The sequence below is a fragment of the Myotis nattereri genome (genome assembly GCF_964212035.1).
Source record: "Myotis nattereri genome assembly, chromosome: 8".
NCBI classification, from domain to species: domain Eukaryota; kingdom Metazoa; phylum Chordata; class Mammalia; order Chiroptera; family Vespertilionidae; genus Myotis; species Myotis nattereri.
The window spans coordinates 13,690,653-13,717,809 of record NC_138083.1 but is presented as its reverse complement, the minus strand read 5'-3'; the positions used below and the strand labels follow the sequence as shown (position 1 = coordinate 13,717,809).

Genomic DNA, 27,157 nt, shown 5'->3' with positions numbered 1-27,157 from the left:
ATCTCTTCTTTCCTCTCTGAAATAAATAAAAACATATTTAAAAAAACAATTACTGAGCACGATGTGGTGTGATCACCTGCTAATTATTTGCTGAATATTGTTTACAAGCAGTGACTCTTGGATTTAAATATGTAGACTATAGTTGCAGATATGTAATATTTACTTATGTCGGCGAAATTACTACAGTTTTTTTCCAACATACGGCCTATTCAATAAAATTTGTTTAAAATAACAGTGAATTAATAACACCTGTTAATTGTTAGCAAATCTTGGTTAAAAGCATTTTTCAATTAATAGGGTGTTAATTTTCACATGTGACACATGGATCGGAAATTTTGTCTGTTAAATCTAGGTCCACAAAGTCCAGGGTTTACTGTGTAAACTTTTACCTTCTTAGCTGATATTTTCAGAGCCACCCTGGGACTCAAAAGGAGTCGGCCCACTGGGCAGGCATTGGTGGCTGCCTTTCAAGTGTGTATTCGGTTTCCCTTAATGGCCTCACCGGGCACCGAGGGCACTCTGGCCTGGGGGCACCTGGGGGCCCTGGGCAGGTAAGGGACGCAGCCCCCAGAAATCCCAAAAGCGGAGGAGGGAGGAGGGAGGAGCGCATTCTCCCCCTGTCTGCCCTGGCGGGATAGAGGCAAACAGGACTGCTGCTGATTCCAGCTCATCCAGTCGTTTCCCACTTCTGCTGGGCTTGGCCAACTTGGGGTGAGACCCAGCTTTTGAGGGTGGTTCTCATTTATGAAACCGAAGCCGCCCCCAAATTCCAAGGATTAAAGCCACACCCGGAGACCCCACTTATCAGAGAGACCACACTCCACTCAGAGGCCCCTCTCTCCCAGGGCCCCGCCCCTCCTCAGGGCCCCGCCCACCCGGCCCCGGCCCCGCCCCACTCCTCCCTCGGCCCCGCCCCCGGTGCAGGGCGCAGGGCGCAGGCGCGGTCGGCGCCCCCGGGCAGCTGCGGTCCCCGGCGCCAGAGCCGCCTCGGTGTCCTCGGGGTTCGCATCTCTTGGCCGCTCTCCCCCTTTTCTCTCCTTCCTCAGCCGGCGCTATGGCGAAGCCGCTGACGGACAGCGAGAAGCGAAAGCAGATCAGCGTGCGCGGGATCGCGGGGCTGGGCGACGTGGCCGAGGTGCGGAAGAGCTTCAACCGGCACCTGCACTTCACGCTGGTCAAGGACCGCAACGTGGCCACGCCCCGCGACTACTACTTCGCCCTGGCGCACACGGTGCGCGACCACCTGGTGGGGCGCTGGATCCGCACGCAGCAGCACTACTACGAGCGCGACCCCAAGGTGAGGCGCCGCCGGAGGCGGGGACCCGACCTGCCCTCCACCCCAAAAAAAGGGGAAGCCCTGGTGCAGGGGCTCTTGAGCCAGAGACCCCTGTGAAATCACAGCAGAGCGTTGCACCTCTCCCCAAAAAGAGACCGGTAGGGCCGCTGCCTGGGGAATGTGTATCGGAGTTGAGCACGGTTACCCCTGTCCGCCCCCGCAGCCCAGCGTGTCCGCTCCCTGCGTGGCGTGGAGGAGGAGAGCCTCGCGAAGGCCCTGGCGGCCCCCTCCGCTCCCCCACGCGCGCATCTCCCTGGTGGTCAGCCTGCCCTGGGCCGAGCCGCCAGGCCCCTTGCGCGAGGAGCCCGGCCTTGCCTGGGTCCGCTGCTCCCCGGATTCCTGGGGCTTGGAAACCCGGCGTAATTTTCCAGCCTGTCACCAGCTGGGTGCTTCCGCGATGGCTGCAGGGTTGAGGCTCCCTCCTCCCCGCACCCCCACCTCTGATTTTGTGCAGTCGTGCGTGAGAGAAAAGACCCTGGGCCAGGCCTGGGTGTTTTATGTGTTGGAAGGGGGTGGACACAGTCATCTGCAGGGAACCAGGCTTTTCCGGGCGAGGCAGTGATGAGGAGAAAGTCCTCGGAGGTGCTTGCTGAAGCAGGAAGGGACATACGCTCAGAAAAAGGAGCCCTCAAAGCAAAGGGCTTGCCTTTGAGGTTCCCACACCTTCCTCGGACGGCTTCTACTTCCCTTACAGCTCGCGGAGACCAAGTAATTGCTCCTTTTTAGATTTTGCAAAAATGTATGTTTACGGTAGAAAAATACACAAGAAAGTCATTGTTAGTCTCCGTTACTTTGATCTATAGCTGTGTGTCCTCTTTCTACTCCTATATATGTATACACATTTTTAAAAAGTATATTGCATACACAGTTTCGCAGCATTTCTGTTTCATTCATCAATGGTAACTTTTCAACAGCTCCAAGTCCGCAAGTATGCTTCTGCACCATCATTGGTAGCTTTTAGCTTGGTAGGTGTCTCATAGGCCTGGCCAGCCCCCGCTGCCAGTTTTGTTTCCTTCTCTTGACCGTGGAGAATTTTGTCCTTTCTGCTACACTATGGTCCAGGGAAAGCCCGCAAGGAAAGGAGGCACTTGCAGGCCTGAAGTCAGTTTGCAAAGATTTGACTTGCCGTGTACACCTGGGCATGGAACGGTTGTTCTGTTGATAGTATTTTAGAGTATTTTCATGGGACATTAAGAAATATTTAATAATTGCTAAGAGTAAGATTTATTGCTTTTCCAAACATATTCGGGGCACTCCTTTTTTCTAAAAGAGAGATGGTAAGAATAACACATTTGTTGGAATACCAACGAGGCATCTTCGCGTTCAGTATGCAGGGCGGTGTGGAAAGAAGTGGCACCAAGTGGCTAAAACAGGTTATTACAACAAAGGCTTGGCTGGATTTTGCCGGGGAAACTGGCCAGGAGGCAGTGGCTCCCCCAGAATTCTCTGCTGATGGCAGAGCTCTGCTTCGCCAACATCATTTTTATTGTCCATATAGCAGATGACAAGGGTATGGCTTTGCTCTGTCAAGGACATTTCCCTGGAGTGGGACACACCCCAACATATTAGGGCTCCTGTTAGTTTATGGATGTTTACCATAGAGCCTGAAAAGGCCAGCGAAGGGCTCAGGGATTACGGAAATGACCTTTCAGGAGCAAAACAGGTTTGTCATCTTCAGTGAGTGCTCTGAGTTTTGATGGTCTGCTTTGGCTACAGGTGGAAACCGTTCTCTTTTAAAGAAACCGCAGCCTGTAAATGGAAGGAGCCTATTCTGGACAGGGAGGCCCTTTAAAAATGAAAAAGTGGGATTTATTAATAAGTGCTTCGGTCTTGCTAATTCATGTTGAAAATAAGCTCCTTGTCTCCCTTTTCTGCAAATGATTGCTTGTAATGGACCAGAAACAAGCTCCAGGAGGGTCAGAGCCCAGGGAAGTGGGCTCCCAGTAAAAATCCTGCAAAGCCACACCCCCAGCCCCAGGAATAGCCTCAGGGGCGTGTCCCGCCACCTCCCGGCTGGGGTAGCCTGCTGATCTATACTTATTACGTTAAAGTGATTTTATTGATTATTTTTGTCTTTTACACAATTATGCAAGTCCTTATGATTATTGGAGGAAAAATTTAACAGTACAGATAAGCCAAATGGAAAAAAAAAAATAACTGTAGTCTCACCACTTAGTAATAAAACTATAAATATGACAAACCTTTTGTGTTCTACATCGTTTTTTCTATACTAGTTGAAGCATTTGTTTTTATTACACTAAAAATATCATGTTGTGTGTACTGTATCCCCACATTGAGTGGATGGAATAGCTAGTTTCCTATGTAACCTGACTATCCTGTCCGGGTAGTGAGTAGATGGAATACTCAGTTTATTTTGCAACCAGCTAACGGCATTCCTCTATTAAGTAGATGGAATAGCCAATTTATTATGTAACATGACTACTGTATCTATGCAGTGAGCATGTGCAGTAGTGTGTTTACTATGCCTACTGCAGCCCTGCAGTGAGGGGATGGAATAGCCAGCTCACTCTGTAACAGGCCTGCTGCAGCCCTGCAGTGAGGGGATGGAATAGCCAGCTCACTCTGTAACAGGCCTGCTGCAGCCCTGCAGTGAGGGGATGGAATAGCCAGCTCACTCTGTAACAGGCCTGCTGCAGCCCTGCAGTGAGGGGATGGAATAGCCAGCTCACTCTGTAACAGGCCTGCTGCAGCCCTGCAGTGAGGGGATGGAATAGCCAGCTCACTCTGTAACAGGCCTGCTGCAGCCCTGCCGTAGGTGGGTGGAATTATCAGCTGGCTGTTCATTTGGTCTGCTACATATTTGCAGTGAGTGCATGCAACAGCCAGGTTCCTTGGTGCCCTTTTAGTGAGTGGATGGAATAGTAAGTTTATTATTTTCTTTATTTTTAAATATATTTTTATTGTTATTAGGATTACAGATATCTCCCCCTCCCCACCCCCCACTTGAATAGCCATTTTCGTATGGAGCTGGCCTAATGCATCCCTGCACATGAACGCATGGAGTGGTCAGTTTACTATATAATCAAGCTACAGCATTTCTGCCTGAGTAGGTGGAACAGGCAATTTACTATGTAAGAGGCCAGGCATTTCTGCAATGAGTTTGTGGAATAGCCAGTTTGCTATGTTACTGGGCTGCTGCATCCTTGCAGTGAGTGGATGGAATAGCCAGTTTAGTATATAACTGGCCTTCCCTACTCCTGCAGTGAGTGGATGGGATGGTCTTCTTTATCTCTGCAGCAGTTGAAATAATGGTTCCTATGGCTCTTTCTTATAAGTTATCTCAATGGTAGATTAAGGAAAAGGAGTGCTACCACAGTGTCCAAACAGGTCTCTTAAATATTTCTAATAATGTAATTGTAATGAATACAAATAATTACTGGTTTGCTGGACCTGGGAGTTAAATGAAGATGATCTACAGCAGTGATTTGTAGCCTTCACTGCCTATAACCCCCACCTCTGGGATTTTGTTTTAATTAGTCAGAGGTGGGACCAGCCAATGGCATCTTTTTAGCACACCCAGCTGTTGTGATGTGTTTTTAATTGTGAGTGTGAAGTTAGCCTGATAGCAGATAGCTCAAAGTTATTTTTTAGAAGCGGATGATGGGTGATGTTTTGTGTTGCTGATTACCCTGACAGCTGGCCAAGTGGAAGTAGGTGAGACCATCATTTTATGCGATTAAGAAGCCTATTTGAGTGTGTGCCATGATTTTTCGTAGAAGACAATTTGGCCTTTTCTCTTTCAGGTTGTGTTGGTTAGTAATCTCTTTCCACTTGGTTGGACCACACAGTGCCCAGATATTCTGGCGCTGGCTGGTTTGGCTCGGTGGAGTGAGCGTTGGCCTGTGGACTAAAGAGTCCCGGGTTCGAGGCCAGTCAAGGGCACACGCCCAGGTTGCGGGCTCGATCCCCAGTGGGGGGCGCTCAGGAGGCAGCCAATTAATGATTCTCCCTCATCATTGATGTTTCTGTCTCTCTCCCTCTCCCTTCCTCTCTGAAATCAATAAAAATATAAAATAAAATTTAAAAAAATCATTCTGGATGTTTATGTGAAGGTGTTTTGGGGATGAGATTCTCATTTGTATCAGTGTACTTGGAGTAAAGCAGTTACCCTCCCTGGTGTGGGTGGTCCTCTATCAGTTGAAACCCTCAATAGAACAAAAACTAAACCCCACCCCCTCCCCAGCAGACTGCCCCTTGGACTCCAAATGCTTACTCTTTCTTGGGTCTTCAGCCTGTGGGGCCACCCCTGTGTTACGTCAGGGCCAGCTCTGCCCTGTCCAGCAGAGAGGCAGCAGTTTACTGTGGGAGCCACTCTCTGCTCACCTGGCCACGGTAAGATGGCTGCTAGTATGTTTTTCTTTCCTTTTCATGCAAGGCGTTCAGACCTCTCTATCCAACAGGCTCTAAAAACTCTTTCAGGAGAGGGAAGAGAAGTTGGAGATCCCTCAGATTAATCTCGGTGTGTAAAGAGCAAAATAAGGCTCTTCCTGTGGATGCTCAACTTCATTTCCACAGCTAGAGGTTATTAATGCCTAAGATGTCTTTAGAAAATGACATCTGTGTTGATCTTCTTTTCATCTGTTTGTGCTGAAGAGCTTCTTTTATACTTTCCTGTGATGTTTCCTGTGTGCAATAAGTAAACCCAGATTTTAAAAAATGAAGGCGGTCTCTAGGTCATTTAACATATGGCAGATCGGTTTAGCCACTGTGAATACCGTATGGAGGTTCCTCAAAAGATTGAAAATGGAACGGCCTTAGAATCAGCAATTCTACTTCTGGGTATATATTTGAAGAAACTCAAAATACTAATTCAGAAAGACATATGTACCCCTGTATTCACTGCAGGATCATTTACAGTTGCCAAGATATGGAAGCAACCTAAGTGCCCATCAGTAAATGAGTGAATAAAGAAGACATATAGTCAGATATACGATGGACTATTACTTGGCCATAAGAAGAATAAAATCTTACCATTTGCAACAGCATAGGGAGACCTAGAGGGTGTTATGCTAAGTGAAATAAATCAGTCAGAGAAAGACAAATACCATGTGATTTCACTTATATGTGAAATCTAAAGAACAGAATAAAAAATAAACAAAACAGAAACAACCTCATAGATACAGAGAACAAACTGTTGTTTGCCAAGTGGGTGGGTGGTTGGGGACTTGCTGACAAAGGTGAAGGATTAATAAGTTCAAATAGCAGTTATAAAATAGTCATGGGGGTGTGAAGTGCAACATAGGAAATATAGTCAATAATTCTATCTAATAAAAGAGAAACATGGTCATTAGCCATACCTCTGCTACCTTTCCCATTGGCTAATCAGGGCGATATGCAAATTAACTGCCAGCCAAGATGGCAGCTGGCAGCCAGGCAGCTTGAAGCGAACATGAGGCTTGCTTGCTTCAGTGATGGAGGACTCCAACGTTCCCCGCCTGCCACTGCCGGCCTCTGAGCTTGCAGTTTGAAACATTTTTATAAATATAGAAGCTAAACAAAACCCCAGAAACCTGCTTTCAGCCAGCCGGGATCTCAGAGCTGGAGTTGAAACAGTGTTTCGATTATAGAACCCAAACAAACCAGATACCTGCTTTCAGCAGCCGAGGCCTAAGAGCTGGAGCCAAGCCTCAGAGCTAAAGCTGGCCCAGAATAAAAAAAAAAAAAGAAAAGAAAAAAAGGAGCGGTTTGGAGCTTCAGTCACCCACCAGCCTGAAAACAGCCCTCAGCCCCTCACCCAGACTGGCCAGGCACCCCAGTAGGGACCCCCACCCTGATCCAGGACATCCTTCAGGGCAAACCAGCCGGTCCCCACCCATGCACCAGGCCTCTATCCTATATAGTAAAAGGGTAATATGCCTCCCAGCACTGGGATCAGTGGAGCCACGAGGCCTCCTGGCACCGGGATCAGCGTGACAGAGGGCAGCGCCCAAACCCCCTGATCACCCTGCGGCTCTGTGTGTGACAGGGGGCGGGGCCACAACCTCCCTATCCGCCCTGCTCTGTTCGTGACAGGGGAAGGCACCCCAACCCCCTGATGAGCCCTGCTCTGTGCCTGATAGGGGGGAGCTCCCCAACCCCCTGATCGGCCCTGCTCTGTGTGTGACAGGGTGCGGCGCCCCAATGCCCCCACCCCCACGGGCCCTGCTCTGTGTGTGATGGGGTAGAGCCATAACCTCCCCATCAGCCCTGCCCTGAGTGTGACAGTGGCAGTGCCCCAACCCCCTGATTGGCCCTGTTCTGTGGGTGATAGAGGGCGGCGCCCCAACCCCCTGATCCGCCCTGCTCTGTGTGTCACAGGGCGGTGCCCCAACTCCCCTATCGGCCCTACTCTGTGAGTGACAGGGGGGAGCTCCCCAGCCCCCTGATGGGCCCTGCTCTGTGCGTGACAGGGGGTGGCGCCGCAACCTCCCCATCGACCCTGCCTTGAGTGTGACAGGGGGCGGTGCCCCAACCCCCCAATCAGCCCTACCCTGAGCGTGACTGAGGGTGGCATTGCAACCTCCCGATCTGCCCTGCTCTGTGCATGACAGGGGCGGTGCCCCAACTCCCCAATCGGCCCTGCTCTGAGCCCGACCAGGGGCTGCACCTAGGGATTGGGCCTGCCCTCTGCCACCCGGGAGCAGGCCTAAGCCAGCAGGTCGTTATCTCCCAAGGGGTCCCAGACTGCGAGAGGGCACAGGCCGGGCTGAGGGACCCCCGCTTCCCCCCCAAGTGCACAAATTTTTGTGCACTGGGCCTCTAGTCTATAATAATAAAAGCATAATATGCCAGTTAGACCGGATGTCCTTTCCGACAAAGCGGCAGCAGGCCGGGGGCCTAGGCAGAGGTGGCAGAGGCCCCCAGCTACAGCAGCGGTGGGTGGGGGCCAGGGCCAAGGCCCTGGCCTGAATTTCATGCACTGGGCCCCTAGTATTGTAATAACTAGGTATGGTGCCAGGTGGGTACTAGACTTACGGCAGGGGAGAAATCACTTGGTAAGATACATAAAGGTCTAATCACTATGTGGTACATCTGAAACTAATACAACATTGAATGTCAACTGTAATTGAAAAATAAAAAATAAAAAGAGTATGAAGCCAAAAAAAGAAGGGTTCCCTCATGAGATGCCCTTGGAAAACTGAGAGTGGTTAAGGCCTGGTGAAGGGAGCAAGTTCATTCGGAGATGTGCCTGAAGTTCTGGGTTAACATAAATGAAACCCCTGTGTAGGTTCTCTTAGGAATCCACTCCTCCTCCTCCTCATCATCATCATCTGCTTGTGCGTGGAGATGGAACGAGAGATCTAAGATGCTTTCTTTTGCTCTCTCAGCGCATCTATTATCTTTCCCTGGAGTTCTACATGGGACGTACTCTGCAGAACACGATGGTGAACCTGGGCCTGCAGAATGCTTGCGATGAAGCCATCTACCAGGTACGGGTCCTGGGGCCAGGCTGCCCAGTAGCCTCTCCTGTTGCTCTGAGGGTTTAGTTCAGCCCCCACAGAGGTGAGCACTGACAGAGGTGAGCGTGGACGTTAGAATTTGCCGCCACCTAGGACCTGGGAAATGTCTGATGGTGTCCTCTGTCCTTTGTGAGGGAGAATGGGTTGGTGGGTGGTGCTCCTCTTTCTCAAGGGGAGAAAGTAGGAACTGGATGGAGAGCTATCAATACAATGGAGTGCAAGGGCTCGATGGCATTCTAATTCTAAGGTCTGGAGGCTTCTAGAAACCACTGTATTCCTCACTCCCACCCCAAGGACAGATTTACAATGTGGCGGAAGTATTTGGTATTGTCACACTTCTCCTTGCTTTATTGACCTGGTAACCTACCCCCACGGTCCCTCCTCAGCCCCTAAGACCCTATCCTTTAGTTATAAAATTGCCCCTTCTCCCCTAAACAGGATAGAAACTGCCTTTGCTTAAGCAGTGGTTCTCAACCTGTGGGTCGCGACCCCTTTGAGGGGTCGAACGACCCTTTCACAGGGGTCGCCTAAGACCATCGGAAAACACATTTATAATTACATATTGTTTTTGTGATTAATCACTATGCTTTAAATATGTTAAATTTGTAACAATGAAAATACATCCTGCATATCAGATATTTACATGACGATTCATAACAGTAGCAAAATTACGGTTATGAAGTAGCAACGAAAATACTTTTATGGTCGGGTGTGGGGAGCGGTTACGGTGTTTTGGCCAGGTTCAAGCCTCAGACTAATGAAAGGACAGGGTCCTCTCATTGCCATGTGCAAGTCCCAGCTGGAGGGCAGGGCCCTCCCAGCACAATCACGGCCAACGGCTGTGGTTGTAAGCTTGAGCCTATGGTCCGAACACGTAGCCCCACGTGCCTTGTGCTAGAGTTCGGGTGCATGTAGTTGAGTGAGGTTGGAGCGCACGAGAATGCTGTAAACAACGTGATCACGCCCCTACTTTGCCTCGTGGCATCCGCTATAAAATAAAGACACGGCTTGTGGGCGCTGTCTCCTCATCAGGGAGCAGCGTCCCACCGAGACCCAGCTTTCATTCTCTTGTCTGTCTTTTCTCAATCCTTTCACCCCCCCACTCAGGGTCACTGAACCAGGCTGAGCTGGCATGGCACATAAGGTGCCCTGGGGCTGAGTATGCCATGGCCGTGCCGGCTCCCCACAGTTGGGGGTCACCACAACATGAGGAACTGTATTAAAGGGTCGCGGCATTAGGAAGGTTGAGAACCACTGGCTTAAGGCTTCTTCATTAACAGGTGTTTAGTTGGAGGTCGTTCACGTTCATGTGCTGTTTTAGAGCAGAGCTGGCTTTGATTGTGTCTGTTTTCTGTCTCTGCCCCACTTCCCAGGACATGGTCTTTCTCGCTCACCTAGATGCTTAGTGTAGAACTTTTTGAAGTGTGAACATGCATCGCTTCTGCCCTTTTGCACATACACAGAAGGGTCCTTACCACAGTCGTCCGCCCCCCAAGAACCTTCCACTGCTTCTGCTTGGGTTCAGTTTTGGTTTTGAGGTGGGAGGTGCTCTGGGGGCCTTCTTGGAAGAGGTGTGGTGTGAGCCTTGCAGGGCCATCAGGCAGCCCAGCATTGTGGGGGATCATGTCTCCCCATCCAAGACTGAGCTGGTAATGTGCCGGGTAAATCCCCCCACATTTTCCAGATATTTTTGGTGGAACACACTCTTTGAAATTGTTATGGGAGTTAAGTCAATATTTTGAAATCTAAATCAGATGACTGTATGTGTTAGCACCATTCAATTTACTTAATAGATGCTAAACTACTTTGTATGACTTTTATGTTTTTAATTTTCTCACAACTTTTCTTCCACTCTTCGTAATTTAGTAGATTCTCAAAGTGTGGTCTGGAGACCCTCAGGTTCTCTGAGACCTTTTCAAGGGTTCTTCTAGGGAGAACTATTTTCATAACACTAGGATGTTATTTGCCTTTTACACTCTATACTTCATGAGTATGCAGTAGAGCAGCGGTTCTCAACCTGTGGGTCGCGACCCCTTTGGGGGTCAAACGGCCCTTTCACAGGGGTCGCCTAAGACCATCGGAAAACACATGTATAATTACATATTGTTTTTGTGATTAATCACTACGCTTTAATTATGTTCAATTTGTAACAATGAAAATACATCCTGCATCTCAGATATTTACATTATGATTCATAACAGTAGCAAAATTACAGTTATGAATTAGCAACGAAAATAATTTTATGGTTGGGGGTCACCACAACATGAGGAACCGTATTAAAGGTCGCGGCATTAGGAAGGTTGAGAACCACTGCAGTAGAGTTTTCCAGATGCTGTCTGATGTGTGATATTTCAACAAATTGAATGCTGGAGCAGAAAATCCATTAAAGAACTTTGTAAAAAATATGAAATACTGGAACTCCGTAAATAATTATTTGTTTTCAAATATAGTTTTTTTTTATTAAACAGTGTTGTTGATGTTAATGTGGTGGGTTTTATCAAGTTTAAGATTAATGGAATAATTATCAATACAACATAATTGAGAGCCCTAACAGCTCTATTCTGGAATGGTTTTCAGTTAGGTGAAGTGGTTGTGACTTTGTTGCTTTTTCTCTAATTTTTAACATACCATATCTGTTTCACAAGTTGGCTTGAATATAATTGGAATGCCACGGAAAGGTGTTTTTAGATTTGGGTTTAAAAAGATGTCACGTAATTATCATTAGACCATGCAAAATTAGAGAATTACTAAAACCATTGGTTTCATTTTTAGGAAGCATGTTATAATCTGTCCACTATAAGTAAATTAATAATATGGCAGCATATATCTTTGGCTATTAAAACATGTCTCATTTTGACTGTAATTCTTAAGTAATTTGGCAGCTTTTGAAATACCTGGAAACTTTCATTTTCGATCAGCGATTAAGCATCAGATTTTAACATTGGACTTGCAAGTCTAAAAGGAAGCAGACTCTACCCTTTGATATAAACTCACAGGATTTAAATATCACTCCACCTGGTACTTGAGTGAAAATATTAAGTAATGTGAAAATATTGCCTCTGTTTTTATTCACAGTTGGGGTTGGACCTGGAAGAACTGGAGGAAATAGAAGAGGACGCTGGCCTGGGGAACGGAGGACTGGGCAGGCTGGCAGGTAACCCCAGGCACCTGTCCAGGACAAGATTGCCCTAACATGGTGCCTTGTCAGTGATCACATGGGGAGGCCAAGGCCGGCCATGGGCCTGGCAGTGTTCTGACAGGATAAAGGGGTCCCTCACGTGGATGGGAGAGTGTGTGCTCCAGGTCAGAATCTTTGCCTCTGGCAGGGAAAAGTGCAAGATGTATGTCTCTGTCACCCAAGGGGCCCTTCATAAGGACCATGAAGACCAGGCTTGCCAGTGTTGGGTGACTGGTGCTGGGAAGGGATTCCAATATACCAACCACTCTGCACGATCCCAGAGCCAGTCATTGGGAGAAAGACACACACACACACACACACACACACACACACACACACAGCTTACAGAGCTCTCTCCCTTTGGCGCATGTTGCTCCCTTGGTAAGCTCTATCTGAGAGCATACTCAGTTGTGGTGTTTTTTCTGTTTTAATTATTTTGGCCAGTGTTTTAGGGGAGAGGGAGCTGGGTTAAGAACGGCGAAGTGGAAATAGCAGTCATGGTGAGAGTTGATTTTACTGTGCACATCAAGGCGCTTGGCACAGTGTCTCTAAGGGCAAAGATGAGTTAGGTTTTGTGCTGCTCTTGTGTTGGGGGGGCCAAGGGGAGGGTGGGCTCAGGCCCCTCCCACTTGGTGTCATGGCCCCTTTTGGGAATTATCATTTTGAAAAGGGAGCAAATGCCCTAAAATTTAGGGGGGGGGGGTTCATGTGCTTTTATATTTTAATTTTAAAGCAGATTCTTCACAAATTATAAATGCAACATGTTTATCTCAAACAAAACAGCGCATGGATCTGTATAGAGAAACAATTGGCGCCCTGGCCGGGTGACTTGGTCGGCTGGAGCATCATTCCTTTCACCAAAGGGTTGCAGGTTCTGTTTCCGGTCAGGGCACATACCTAGGTTGCGGGTTTGATATTTGGTCAGAGCCCAGTGCATACGGGAAGCAACTGATCCATGTTTCTCTCTCACATTGATGTTTCTCTCCCCCACCCTTCCCTTCTCTAAAATGCAGTAAAAATCTTGTCCTTGAGTGAGGATTAAAACAAAAAAAAAAAAGAAGAAACAATTGGCAAGGCCTGCCCACCTCCACCCTTAGTGTGAAAAGCCCATGTGCGTCCCGGGCATCCTGCTCCCCAGGCGGGGCCCTGTCTGCGTGTATGATGGTGAGGTCACACCACACAGTGAGCCAGAGCTTCCTTCCCCTGCAGCCCCCCTGGGAGCCCCCGTGTCCTCCAGCCCGAGGGCCAGTCCACCCAGGCCCCTTCCCCTGATGGCATTCTGTTCATCGCAGTAAAACCAGGACCTGCTTCCCAAGCTCCAGGGAAGCTCCAGGCCGGCTGGTGTTCTTACTGGAGTGGATCCTCACCTCCCCTCTTACCCCAGAGCTGGGGACTGTCAGCCAGGCACTCCCACCCCCTGCCCTTCACAATCCACTTATACCCTGGGCATTTTCAGGGCTTCCCCAGTCAGATTCATGTTGACTACCAGTCCTGCCACTTCCACGGTGCCCCTGGCCTTTCCTGTGGGCAGGTGTGATGGCACCTCCTCCTTTGGGCCCCTCTGGTTCCACAGCTCCTGTCACCTGCGCAGACTTGGCAGCCCAGCCCGCTGTAGCTTAATATGTCCTCTGTCCCACCTGTGAGAATGATTTCCTCAAAACAGCAGCCCAGGTCTTATGTGTTTGGGTTTTCCCTATTTCTCTCCCATGGGGAAGGGCCTGGCCTCCAGGGCCTGTGCATGTTTGGTGAATTAGGCATGTTTTTGTTTGTGTGTTTATTTTTGTGTTTTTTTAAAAATATATTTCTTTATTGATTTTAAGAGAGGAAGGGAGAGGGAGGAAGAGCTAGAAACATCAATGATGAGAGAGAATCATTGATTGGCTGCCTTCCGCACGCCCCCCCCGCCCCCCCCGGGGATCAAGCCTGCAACCCGGGCATGTGCCCTTGGCCCGAATCGAACCCAGTACCTTTCAGTCCACAGGCCGACACTCTATCCACTGAGCCAAACCGGCTAGGGCTGTGTGTTTGTTTCTTGCTTATTTTGTGTAGAGTTGTTTTCCCCCCTTTACTTTCTTTCTTTCTTTTAATCCAGAAGGCTAATAAGGCTACCTTCTGGGTCTCAATTTAAAGCACTGTACTTTCTTTTCCCCAACACATTTTGATCGGAACAAGGGGTCAGTTGGTGACATGCTGCTCCAGCCGCTCCCCGCACACTGTGGGTGCACTTTGGCGCTTGGGTATTTGGCGTTGCGGACAGTGAAACGTACATCCCCAGCCCTTGTTTCTGTGCCTTCTCCACTAGTGTGTAGATGTGCCCCTACCATCCAGACAGCTTGGATTTGGGGTTGCTTGTGTGGGGGATGGGAGGCCGTCAGTCCGAGTGAGACTCTGGGAGAAAGCTGGCCGTGGGACTGATTCAGAGATGCCCCAAGTGTGGCTGTGTTCTCTGCATCTTCCCACAACCCCAAATTTACCCCACATAGATATCTTCTTGGTGTGGCCCCGGGCTCTCAAGCCGAAGGGAGTGAGGGTGTATTTCAGTTTCTTTTTCGTGGTAGCTGAAGCTGACGGTGGTTAGCACTGAATCCCTAACACCCTGGAGGCTGGCTTCCCAGCGCCTGGTTCACTTAGGGCCTTGCTTCCAGGGGGCCTCGAACATGTTGATTGTCTTTGATCAGAAGAAGTTCTTTGTGTTTGAAATTTTCAGCCTGCTTCCTTGACTCGATGGCCACCTTGGGCCTGGCAGCATATGGCTATGGAATCCGCTATGAGTTCGGGATTTTTAACCAGAAGATTGTCAATGGCTGGCAGGTGGGTGAGACTTGGTTCCTTCACTCGTTTCCAGCTCTCGTTTGCACAAGAAAATAAATAGGTGCACTTTCCGTTCAGCTTTTAGTATTTAATTTTTTTGAAGTTGAAAAGAGATTTATTTCAAAACACGACAAAAAAAAAAAAGCTTTGGTGTTTCAAAGCCCAGCGATCAGTCACTAGAAAGTTACACACTTGCCCTGAAGCCCAGGAGAACAAAACCACGGAGCTCCACGGACTCACTGGAAAGGGACAGTGTGCAAACCCGAGAGGGACCCGAGACCCAGCCCTCCACACAGGCGGCGAGCGGGCCCCGAAGGCCAGCCCTGTGGTGAGATCCAAAATCACCACCAAGATCCACTGTCTACAGTGGACGCAAAAGCCCTCCCAGCTTTTAGTGTTTTAAACTCCTTCATGGAGAGACTACACGCCAGTCCTAGACAAGCAGAGGCCGGGCAGGTCAGGGCGATCCTACAAGCTCCATGCTTTCTTCATAGTCCCCAGGGCCGGCAGAGGCTGGTCTCCTGCGTGAGCCCATTGCACACAGGTGGGGCGGGGCCCAGAGCCTGCTGGACCTTACAGGGGGCTCCAGGGGTGGAGGTTGCGTGGAGGTGGGGAGAATATCACAGGCGCATGCTGGTTTCCGTTGTGTCTCAGTGCAGAGCCAAAGTGGCCCCTCGCTGGTTCACCCTCAGAGGGACAGCTGACCTGGAGCAGTTAAAAAAACAGTTGTCGTCGGTCTTGTTCCCACCTTCAGCCTTACCTCCCCGACACCAGTGAGAGAACAGCATCGTGTGGGGTTAGAGGCCAGACCCTGCGAAGGAAAGGGGCCCTTAGGGAGAGTGAACCTCAGTTCTAGGGCATCAACCCACAGCTAAGTGAGGTGGTCGGGACCACATCCATGAAGAGTGTCACCTTAAAATGCAGTCTCAGTGTCCTCTAGGCCAGTGGTCAGCAAATTGCAGCCCCTTGAGTGTGGCTCTTCCACAAAATACCACGTGCGGGCGCGCACGTACAGTGCGATTGAAACTTCGTGGCCACACTCAAGGGACCAAAGAGCCGCATGTGGCTCGCGAGCCGCGGTTTGCTGACTACGGCTCTAGGCGAGGTGGTTCTTCCCCTCATTTGGCATTTCCAAATGGAAGGCATAACTATCCATTTGGGTGCAGAATAATTTTTTTAGTATAATTTGGGGCCTAAAAGTCACATATAAAGCCAGGATGTGGTTAGGATTGGAAAGTTTTGTAACTCAAGAGTAGTATCGTCTCAGTGAAATGGCTGATGACCGGTTGATGGCAATGCCCTATGTCTTGATGGGGGTTTGAGTCATGCAGGATGCAATTGTCAAAACTCATCAATGGTATCCACAGGATTTGTGCATTTCACTGTAAATATAGTAACCTAAAAAATAAACACACGATGAACTGTACATACTAGTAAAGACATGCATGCTGAAGTGGTCAGGGGAGGGTGTGTAGGTGTCTGCAACTTACTTTGAAATGCACCCAAACATTAATGGATCAATGGATAAATCAAGTGTAATGTTAACAATTATAGAACCTAGGTGGTGAGCGTGTGGGTGTTCACTGCCAATTCTCTTAACATTTCTGTATGTTTGAAAATGCTCATAATAAAATGTTGGCAAAGAAAATTATGGCTAAATGTGTAAAAGGAAACTTAAACCAGATTTGTACCCATTGTTTAACTTATAGAAATACTCCCGCCAGCCTTAAAAGAAATGGCAGCTTTCCTTATGGTACCTTCCAGATAATTTCACTCACAGTTTATGTGTGTTTGTCAGATGTACGTGTGTTTCGTTCTGTTTTTAAGAAGTGATGAAAGGTTTCTACTTTCTATTTTTGAGATTTTTGTTCTGTTTTATTTAAAATATAGTTAGCACACACTATTAGTTTCAGGTGTACAACACAGCGATTCAACATTTATGTACCTTACAATCTGGTCACCATGGTAAGTCTAGTAACCATCCGCTATGCAAAGTTATTACAGTATTATTGATTGTATTCTGTGTGCTATATATTATATCCCCATGACTTATTTTTATTATAACGAGATTATAAAATAACCGTTTCCGCCCTTCACCTTTTTCACTCATGCCCCTAGTCTTTCTCCCCTCTAGCAACTATCCACTTGTTCTCTGTATCTATGAGTTTGTTTCTAATTCATTTTGTTTTTTAGGCTTCACATATAAGTGAAATCATGTATTTGTCTTTCTCTGTCTGACTTGTTCACTTAACATAATACCCTTTAGGTCGACCTGTGTTGTTCAAATGGCAAGATCTCATTGTGTATTATCACTGAGTAATATTCCATGAATATCACATCTTCTTTATCCATTTATATATCTTTGGATACTTGTACTACTTCCATGTTTTGGTTATTGTGAATAATGCTGCAATGAACATAGGGATGTGTATATCTTTTTGCATTAGTGTTTTTATTTTCTTTGGATACTCAGAAGTAGAATTGCTGGGTCATATGCTAGTTATATTTTTAATTTAAAAAAATATATTTTTTTTTATTGAGGAAGGGAGAGGTAGAGAGAGATAGAAACATCAATGATGAGAGAGAATCATTGACCAGCTGCCTCCTGCACGCCCCTCCCTGGGAATCAAGCCCACAACCTGGGCTTGTGCCCTGACCAGGAATCGAGCCTTGGCCTCCTAGTTCATAGGTCAATGCTCAACCACTGAGCTACACCTGCTGGGCACATTTTTAAATTTTTGAATAACCCCTATACTGTTTTCCACAGTGGCTGCACCACTTTACACATTTTCAAAGCAGTGGGCTTTCAGTGATTCTGTTTTTATTTTTAAATAACAGCTATTGGGATATCCAATTTTTTTAAAAAAATATTTTATTGATTTTTTTACAGAGAGGAAGGGAGAGAGATAGTGAGAAACATCGATGAGAGAGAAACATCGATCAGCTGCCTCCTGCACACCCCCTACTAGGGATGTGCCCACAACCAAGGTACATGCCCTTGACCAGAATTGAACCTGGGACCCTTGAGTCCGCAGGCCGACGCTCTATCCACTGAGCCAAACCAGTTAGGGCACCAATTTTTAATATATTCACAAAGTTGGGCGACCATCACCCATATTTCCAGAACATTTTTATCACCCCAAAAGAAACCCAGCACCCATTTTCAGTCACTCCCCTGTGCCTGTCAGCTATTCATCTACTTTGTCTCTGGATCTGGCTGTTCTAGACATTTCATATGCATGGGATCATACAGTACGTGGGTGTCTTTGACTCAGCATAATGTTTTCAAGGTTCATTCATGCAGTAGCATGCAGCAGGACCTCTTTTTATCGCTGAATTCAGGTAATTCTTAATGCCCTTTCACTTAAATGCATTTTTCTGAATTTGGTTTAAGTTTGTGTTCTTAAAAGTCCAAATTGGAAACCTTCACACTGTAAATAGGCTGTAGTTTTGTTTCACTGCTGGGCCAGAGTCATCTCGACAGCACGCGTGGTTGTTGCTGACCAAGGGCAGGGTCAGCCTAGTGCCACGGACTCTCTCCTCTCCATGAACTGTTTGCTGCTGGCTGCTTTCCAGGTCGAGGAGGCCGATGACTGGCTGCGCTACGGCAACCCCTGGGAGAAGGCCCGGCCGGAGTACATGCTTCCTGTGCACTTCTACGGGAGAGTGGAGCACACCCCCGAGGGGGTGAAGTGGCTGGACACGCAGGTACCCACCCGTGTTTCCCAGGGAGCGTGGGCTAGTGCGGACCTCGGGGTTTCGTTGTTGAATTGGCTCGCTTTGGGAGTGGGAGGTGTGCACGCATACGAGTCACCGTAAGCTTCCCTAGAAGACCCAACTCAAGGCAGAAGCCTGGCAGGTTTGCTTCTCATACCTTCGATTTCTTACGTTTTGTCCGAAACTATCCAGACAATGGAAAATGCTGAACATGAAGCCACGCTCTGTAGTTTACCAGCAGCCGTGTGTGGGGGTGGAGACCAGCAGTTGTTTAATGGCAAGCAGGGCAGACAGCGCTGTGACGGGGACCAGGGCATCGATCCCCTGGGGGACGTACACGGCTCCCCAGCAGGTGCTCAGTATGCTCTCTCCACATGCTCCTGGTCCTCAGGGTGCCCATGGCTCTCAGTGGTACCCCAGGTGCGGCTCACCATCGACTCTGATGCCTCAGAGCCCCGATGTGGAGAGAGGTCAGAGATGGCTGGAGAGAGGTCAGAGATGGCTGGAGGCCTAAAGAGCCTTAATTAGTACTTAACTTGAACAAGCAGAGAAGGGGATTGGTGCGTCTAAGTGTGCGTGCTTGTAGAAGATGAACGTGTCCGTGTGTGCAAGGACGCCCAGAGACTACTGGGGCATCCATAGCTGAACATGATGAGGGCCTTACCCCGGAGGGCTGGCCATGGAGAGGGTAGGAGGCAGTTGGAGATGCTTTGCAGGGCTTGTCAGCTGCTTGGACAAAGCCATGGGGATAGGGGAGCAGCAGGCAGGCTGAGGGTTGAGAGGAGATCCGAAGGGAAAGATGACACGGGCTTAAACCTGGTGGGGCCCTTCCGTAGTCCTTTGTGGCTACCAGAGCTGCTTTCATCTTGTAAAGCCACACGGTGCCCTTGTGGGTGCTACCAAAAGCATGTCTGCGTGTGAGGAGGCCGAGTGGAGGGCCTGGGGGCTGGAAGAGACCTTGAGGCTTATCCACTTCTTCCTGTTCTTCCCAAGAGCAAAGCTGCCAGAGGGAATTGGGAGGGGGTGTGGCAGCCTCCGTAGGGGGAGGGCAGGTCTCGCACTTGCTGTTGGGAGCCGAGTGTGCGGGCTGGTTTGGCTTCATTGAGAGTTAGGTATCAAGGCACACAGCAGGAGGACCCTCCCCGCAGACATGGCAATGGAGGTCAGAAATGGAAGCGTGTTTTGGGGAAGTTGGTTGAGTGAGAAGAGTTAAGGTGTGGAGGGCAGTGGACGAGGACACAGTGGTTGCTGAGGGAGCATGAGTCAGGTCAACGCAATGGCCCCTCGAGGTGGGAAGTGTTAAGCTGGTGTCAGTACTGAAGCAGGTGAGGCTAAAAGGACTGTGGCCTCAGGAGTGCATTCAGGCTTACCTGTCAGGGCTGACTCAGGATGTCCGAGAGCTGGGGCTGCAGGTTCGGGTGTGCAGCAGGGTGGGGAGGGTGGTGGGACTGTGGCTTGGCACAGGGCAGGTTGGGTGTGTTTTGGGAAGAAGGAGAAAAGCCAGAGGAGGATGAGCAGTTGCTTCTCGCTGGGCTGGCGCTGCTCTGCAGGTGGGCCCAGAACCGGGCACTGTCTTCGGCTGACTCCATCCTGACCCTGACCATCTCTCCCTCGGGCAGGTGGTGCTGGCCATGCCGTACGACACCCCGGTGCCAGGCTACAAGAACAACACTGTCAACACCATGAGGCTATGGTCTGCCAAAGCACCCAATGACTTCAATCTCCACGACTGTGCGTTGTGCCCTTGAGTCTCTGTGGGGTGACTTATCCAAGACTTGCTCACGCAGCTCCTTTCCCCTCTCTGCACTTTCACTGCTTCGGGCAGAGGGCAGGTTCCTGTGAGCAGAGGACTCCCAGGCAGAGCCCCCCACCAGGCCCGCACCCTCAGGAAAGAGCTAGGGGCCTGGGGCCTTGCGGGGCACATGGGGGATAAGGCACCCAGCACCTTTTTGAGGAGGGCGGGCAGGAGGCAGGCAAAGCAGCAGCTCTGGGGGTGCCTTCTGTTCAGGAATGCTTGTCCTCAAGCTGTTGAGGGAAGCGACACCTGGGAGTGAGGGCGCATGGGAGAAGGGATGCAGGTCCTGACCGCACCATCTCATCTCTGCTCCTAGTTAACACGGGCGGCTACATCGAGGCGGTCCTGGACAGAAATCTGGCCGAGAACATCTCCAGAGTCCTGTACCCCAACGACAATGTGAGTAGCACCCATAGTTTATCCCTATAGGCTGGGGCCCTCTACAAGGGCCTGCTTGCTGATGAGACCACATGATTGATGTCCAGGCGGTTTCTGTTTTTCTGATGCCACTTTCCCAAGAAGTAGGTGACCCATTTGTCAATTGGGGACAGCAATCCCTATTTTGCAGTGACACCTTGAGACACACGACAGTCATGGTTTGAAAACTTCTTGGCCGGTGCCCATCTCATCCTATATAATAAAAGGCTAACATGCAAATCGACCGAACAGCGAAACAACCGGTCGCTATGACATGCACTGACCACCAGGGGGCAGACTCTCAGCGCAGGAGCTGCCCCCTGGTGGTCAGTACACTCCCACAGGGTGAGCACTGCTTAGGCAGAAGCCGGGCTCACGGCTGGCGAGCACAGTGGCGGTGGTGGGAGCCTCTCTCACCTCCATAGCAGTGCTAAGGATGTCTGACTGCCAGCTTAGGCCTGCTCCCAGGAAAGTGGACCTAAGCCGTCAGTCAGACATCCCCTGAGGACTCCCAGACTGAGAGAGGGCATAGGCTGGGCTGAGGGACACCCCCCCCCCCCAAGTGCATGAATTTCATGCACCAGGCCTCTAGTACTGAATATGAAGGTCACAGTCACATTTTCTGTTGTCATTGAATTTAGTGTCTGGTGGCATTTTTGTTGTTGCTGCCAGAAAATCACCCTTGAAATCTGCCTATCTTAGCGGGTCCTGTGTTGTTGTTGTTTTTTTTTTATCAAAGGAATATGTACACGTAGTAGCAAAGGACATTGGTGCTGAAAGGCTCTGGGTAAAATGCTCCCTTCCCCTCACACCCCCTTCCCAAGATTTTGATCTGTTCTAAAGCTTCAGGCACAGGCATTTTCAGATGGGCTTTGGAGGTTGCATTTCTGGTGGCCCTGGTGTTCCTGGCACTCAGCCTGTCACATTAAGGGACTGGGCCCTCTTGCCTGGTGTCCTCACAGGATGGCGCCCCTTTGCTGGCTGCCCTTGTGCTCCCTCCTTATCTGAAGGCCACACACGGGTTAGGCCACCTGCGACCTTCCGTCTGTGCCCTCAGCTTCAGGTCACCTGACATCAGGGCCCCAGGATCGTGGGGGTTGGGGTATCAGCACCATGCTCTCAAGGGCTCTCCTTTTACACACACACACACACACACACACACACACACACAGCTCTGCAGTCCCTGGGGCAGGACGCCCCACCCCTCGTCCTGATACCCCATCCTGGGTCCCGGGGGGCCTCTGAGGGCCTGCAGTGGCCTCAGTGTCTGGGTTGGTGCCGGAGCTGTTCTGTTTCTGCAGTTCTTTGAGGGGAAGGAGCTGCGGCTGAAGCAGGAGTACTTTGTGGTGGCTGCCACCCTGCAGGACATCGTCCGCCGCTTTAAGTCCTCCAAGTTCGGCTGCCGGGACCCAGTGAGAACCTGTTTTGAGATATTCCCAGACAAGGTTTGTGTTTGTCGACTTGGGACTGAGCTCGGTGGGGGAGGACAGGATGCTCTCAGGCTTGGTTTCTTCCTTGAGGCTGGGGCGTGGGTGGGATAGCAGCATCCCCTTATCTCAGTCTCCTCATCATCATGGGGGTGGGGGAGTAGTCCCTCTTCTTCCCCAGCCAGGGCCACACTGGGCCTCGCCAGGAGTCAAGGCAGCAAGGACACTGGAAGGCTCCCATGGGCATAGCCGGACGTGTTCGGCAGTATCAGTTCAATGACTTTAAATGAATCCAACATTCCCTAGTTGAGAGGGCCTTGGGTGGGGGTTGGGGGTTCTGCAGTCCTGGGCGCCCACTGCAGAGCAGACGTGCTGCAGAGCCTACCCAGGGGGTCCTCCCGGTCCCCTGGGGCCCTCGGCCTGCTCCTTGGCTGGTTTCAAGCTAGCCCAGCACCTGCATGGCCCTGTCTGCTCCCTGCCATGATCCCTGTAGACTCCTAAGGTGTGTGAGGACACACATGGCTGCACATACCAGCCATGTAGGTCCACTCCATGGGCACAAAGCGATTGAAGGTATCACCTTGTGTAAACTTCAGGTTGCCATTCAGCTGAACGACACCCACCCAGCCCTCGCCATTCCTGAGCTCATGCGGATCCTGGTGGATGTGGAGAAAGTGGACTGGGACAAGGTGAGTATGAGGACAGGGTGTGGGGTGACAGTGTCTCCCACAGACCTGGGTGTGGAGTGATGGCGTCCCCCACAGAGCTAGGCACATGGGGTGACAGTATTCCCTGTAGATGTGGGCACACAGGATGACAATGTCCCCCTCAGAGCTAGGAGCATATGGTGACAGTATTCCCTGCAGAGCTGGGCACTTGGGGATGACAGTATTCCCTGCAGAGGTACGTGTGGGGAGACAGTATTCCCCTGACCTTGGAGTCCACCCCAGCAATGGTTGTGAGTGCTGAGCTAGTCCTACAGCACTGAAGGATTTGGCGGAATGGAGGGACATTGTCCCCAAGGAGACAGGGGCTGAGGGGAGGAGAACAAAGTTCCAGGAGTGGGTCTGGTGTTCCTCCCCAGGGACTGGGACACAGTGAGTGGGAACAGGGGTGCAAGGACACAGGACACTTGTTTTGGAAGCCAAGAAAAGGATTCTGACACTCCTTAGGGCTCCTAGCGTGTATTTTCTCATCTTAGAAATCATAGCAAAAATCCCGTAAGTATTACATTTAAAGAAATACATTGTTTGCATCTTTACATGTTGTTTTCATGATCAATTTTGGTCCTGGATTCTTTAGTATAGTGGTATGTCCTTGACCTGGTCTAATTAAGTCAACATGTGAAACCATAAAACAAAACTTACCCTGTTTTATAGAACCCAGAGCCCCTCTGTTGTCTTGGGGTGCACCTGGTGGGACTAGGTGGCCCATCCTGGGTCCTGTCCACTCCTGGCCAGTAGAGGGCAGGACCATACAGTTTCTGAGTGTTCTCCAGGCTGTGGGTGTCAAGTCGGTTTAGTGGAAATAAAGTAAAAACTGCTCAGTGCTCTATTTTATTTACCAATAAAATACAGTTTACAGAGAATGCTTGTGCACTCTTGGTGAGAATGCAGATTGGTGTCGCCACTACAGAACACTACAGAGGGGCCTCAAACAATACAAAAATGGAACTGCCGAATGACCCGGTGATTCCACTTCCGGGTACTAGACATCCAAAGAAACCGAAACGCGAATTCTAAAGAGCACGTGCACCCCCATGTTTGCTGCAGTGTTATTTACACTAGCCAATGTGGAAGCAACCCAGGTGCCCGTCTATAGACAGATGAGTAAAGAAGTGGGACAGCCCTGGTCGGTGTGGCTCAGCTGGTTAAAGCATCGTGCTGTGCACAGAAGGGTCACAGGTTGATTTCTAGTCAGGGCACATACCCAGGTTGTAGGTTCAATCCCCAGTCTGGAGGCAGGCAATTGATATTTCTCTCTCACATCGATGTTTCTCTGTCTCCCTCTCCCTCCCTCTCATTTCCTCTCTCTTTAAAATCAATAAAAACGTGTTCAGGTGAGGGTTAAAAAATAGAAGTGGTACATAATACAATGTAATATTACCTGGCCATAAAAAAAGAATGAAATCTTACCATGTGCAACAGTATGGATGAACCTAGAGGGTATTATGCTAAGTGAAATAAGTCAGTCAGAGAAAGACAAGTACCATATGATTTCACTTATACATGGAACCTAAAGAACAAAATAAACACAACTGAAGCAGTCTTATAGACACAGAGATCAGATTAATGGCTGCCAGGGGGCTGGGGGTTGGGGAGCTGGGTGAAAAAGATGAAGGAATTAAGAAGTACAAATTGATGGTTACAAAATAGTCTTGAAGATGTAAAGTACAGCATAAAAAATATAGTCAATAATATTCTAATAACTGGTGTCAGGTGGGTACTGAAAATATCGGGGAGAACACTTTGTAAAATCTATGGTTATCTAACAACAATGCTACACACCTGAAACTAAGAAAAAAATTAATAGTGTATGTAAACTGTATATGAAAATTTAATAAAATAGTTTACAAAAGAGGAAACTGAGGTGACCCTAGGTAGAAGGGTAAGCTTTATTCATTGTGTGTGTTCGCTGGGTCAGGATGCATAATATTTGTAGATCATATCAGGAAAGTGGAGGGCATTGGGCCCAACTGCAGTTCTGAGGTTCTAGACAGGCCCCTTTCTGGTAAGATCTTAACGTCTACCTTTGATCCGAGACTCTCCCCTTGCTGAGGCATCTGGCCAAAGAGCCGATTGTTTCTAAACAAAGCACAACTGGAATCTTCTGGAACGTTCTAGGCCTGGGAAATCACGAGGAAGACGTGTGCATACACCAACCACACGGTGCTGCCGGAGGCCTTGGAGCGCTGGCCTGTGTCCATGTTCGGGCAGCTGCTGCCGCGGCACCTGGACATCATCTACGCCATCAACCAGAGGCACCTGGACGTGAGCACTGGCCCTGCTGAAGGGAGGGGGGTGCGGGCACGGGCAGGCTGGTGGGCTGCACCCGCATTACTGTGTCCCCACATTACTTCTTGAACCGCATAGCCTCTGTCCAGCAGAGGATTTTGAGATCTGGGGGCTGTCACTTGGTAGAGCTGTTGGCTAGACCCCACACCTAGCCCCTGCTAGATACATGGGAGTTATTGGATTCAAGTCTGTTTTTTAAATATATACTTTTATTGATATCAGAGAGGAAGAGAGAGGGGGAGAGAGAGAAACGTCAATGATGAGAGCGAATCATTGATCGGCTGCTGCTTCCTGCATGCCCCACACTGGGGATCGAGACCAAAACCCTGGGCATGTGCCCTGACTGGGAACCGAACCGTGACCTCCTGGTTCATAGGTCGATGCTCAATCACTGAGCCAGGCCGGCTGAGCATTCAGGTCTTTTTAAAATGCTCCTATTTCCTTGTGGGGTTTGAATTTAAGTGTCCGTTCTTGTAATGCCAGAGATGATGTAGCAGCAATTGGGTGACTTGGAAACAAAGTCCGTGTTGTCTTTGTTACCTGCAGTAAAGGTGATGGTACAGACACGAAGTCACGTTAGCCCCGCTGGTCCTCTGGTCCTGCCGCCGACAGAGCCGCTCTGCCGAGCCCCCGTGGGCTTCCCCTGGGTGATGCAGGGTGGGAGGATGGGCTCCTTAAGGTGCGACCAGGGCATGTGTGTGCAAGTCTGGGGTGCAGCAGCCCCAGGATTTTCTTGGAGGAAACCAAACTTCTCTCAGGGAGCCCCTGACCATTGTGAGCCCTCCTGCCCTCCTGCTCATGCCTCTGTCTTGGCAACAGCAAGTGGCTGCCCTGTTCCCTGGGGATGTGGACCGCCTGCGGAGGATGTCTGTGATTGAGGAAGGGGACTGCAAGCGCATTAACATGGCCCACCTGTGTGTGATCGGCTCCCATGCCGTCAACGGCGTCGCGAGGATCCACTCGGAGATCGTGAAGCACTCTGTGTGAGTGGGGCCGCTGTCTGTCCTGGGCGAGGGCGTGCCTCCTTCTGACCCCACACCTGCCCGTATGCGCGGCAGCTGAGGCGTGTGGCCCTGCTCCACACCATTACTGTGCTGCCCTCGTGGGCCATGGCCGGCCTGCCCAGAGCACCTTGGCCAGCAGGTACGATGGTGAGGAGCTGAACCTGGTCATCACCAGTGGCTCCTGCTTTCTGCATTGTGGCTCTGCTCCTAGAGCCTCTGCCGCTGGCCAGGTGCCGGGAGGCCCCACAGGGACGCGTGTCCTGCCTTGGACCGGGCGACGGTCAGGGTGTGAGGGGCAGTGGCTGGTCACTGGGAGAATGGAGGAATCCTTAGGTCAGATCCCCTGGGAGTGGGATGTGATCCTAGAGCCCCTCCTTCCACCCTCACACTGAGCGTGCTGGGCGGGCCTCGGCCAGGTCTGTGCCTGTGGAGACGCCTGTGTGCCTGGCGCCTGCCCAGAGCCTTTGATCCCTACAGCAGATTTCTCCGGGGGAGGGTGTCCCCATTCTCCACTGTCGTGAGCACCTCAGAAAAAGGCTGGTCCTGCTGCCTGTGAGGTTACCGCTAGCCGCCTCTGCACAGCGGGCGTGGAGCGCGTGGAAAGCGTGGGCTGCGTGTGCGCCTCTCTGCCTGTGCAGCGATGCTGGCGGCTCCACCTTCTCCGGGAAACCAAGCAGGAGAACTGAGCTTCAGGACCCTGCCGGGCATTTCCTCACAAGGTCCGCGTGTTCTCGCTCGCCTTGTTCAGAACACCCCATCTGTCACCGTTGCCTGTTCTCTGTGGTTTTAGCTTTAAGGATTTTTACGAGCTGGAGCCGGAAAAGTTCCAGAATAAGACGAACGGCATCACGCCCCGGCGGTGGTTGCTCCTGTGTAACCCGGGCCTGGCTGACACCATCATGGAGGTGAGGCCGGCCACCTCTGAATCCACGGGGCCCACCTGCCACCCCGTGCCCCCCCCCCGCCCCCACCCTGCATGGGAGCGCTGGGACAGGCAG

General features: G+C 50.1%; 1 protein-coding gene across 1 annotated transcript in view; it reads left to right on the top strand.

Moving 5' to 3' along the window:
• Positions 1-942: 942 nt before the first annotated feature.
• Positions 943-27,157, top strand: part of PYGB (glycogen phosphorylase B) — a 41,137-nt gene continuing 14,922 nt past the window's right edge. Inside the window, exons 1-12 of the mRNA XM_081096932.1 lie at positions 943-1,297; positions 8,665-8,766; positions 11,872-11,950; positions 14,682-14,785; positions 18,362-18,493; positions 20,122-20,233; positions 20,614-20,696; positions 22,016-22,159; positions 22,738-22,830; positions 24,985-25,131; positions 25,975-26,138; positions 26,950-27,064. Coding sequence (XP_080953058.1) covers positions 1,055-1,297; positions 8,665-8,766; positions 11,872-11,950; positions 14,682-14,785; positions 18,362-18,493; positions 20,122-20,233; positions 20,614-20,696; positions 22,016-22,159; positions 22,738-22,830; positions 24,985-25,131; positions 25,975-26,138; positions 26,950-27,064 — 1,518 coding nt within the window. The 5' untranslated portion in view covers positions 943-1,054. The remainder of the gene's footprint in view (positions 1,298-8,664; positions 8,767-11,871; positions 11,951-14,681; positions 14,786-18,361; positions 18,494-20,121; positions 20,234-20,613; positions 20,697-22,015; positions 22,160-22,737; positions 22,831-24,984; positions 25,132-25,974; positions 26,139-26,949; positions 27,065-27,157) is intronic.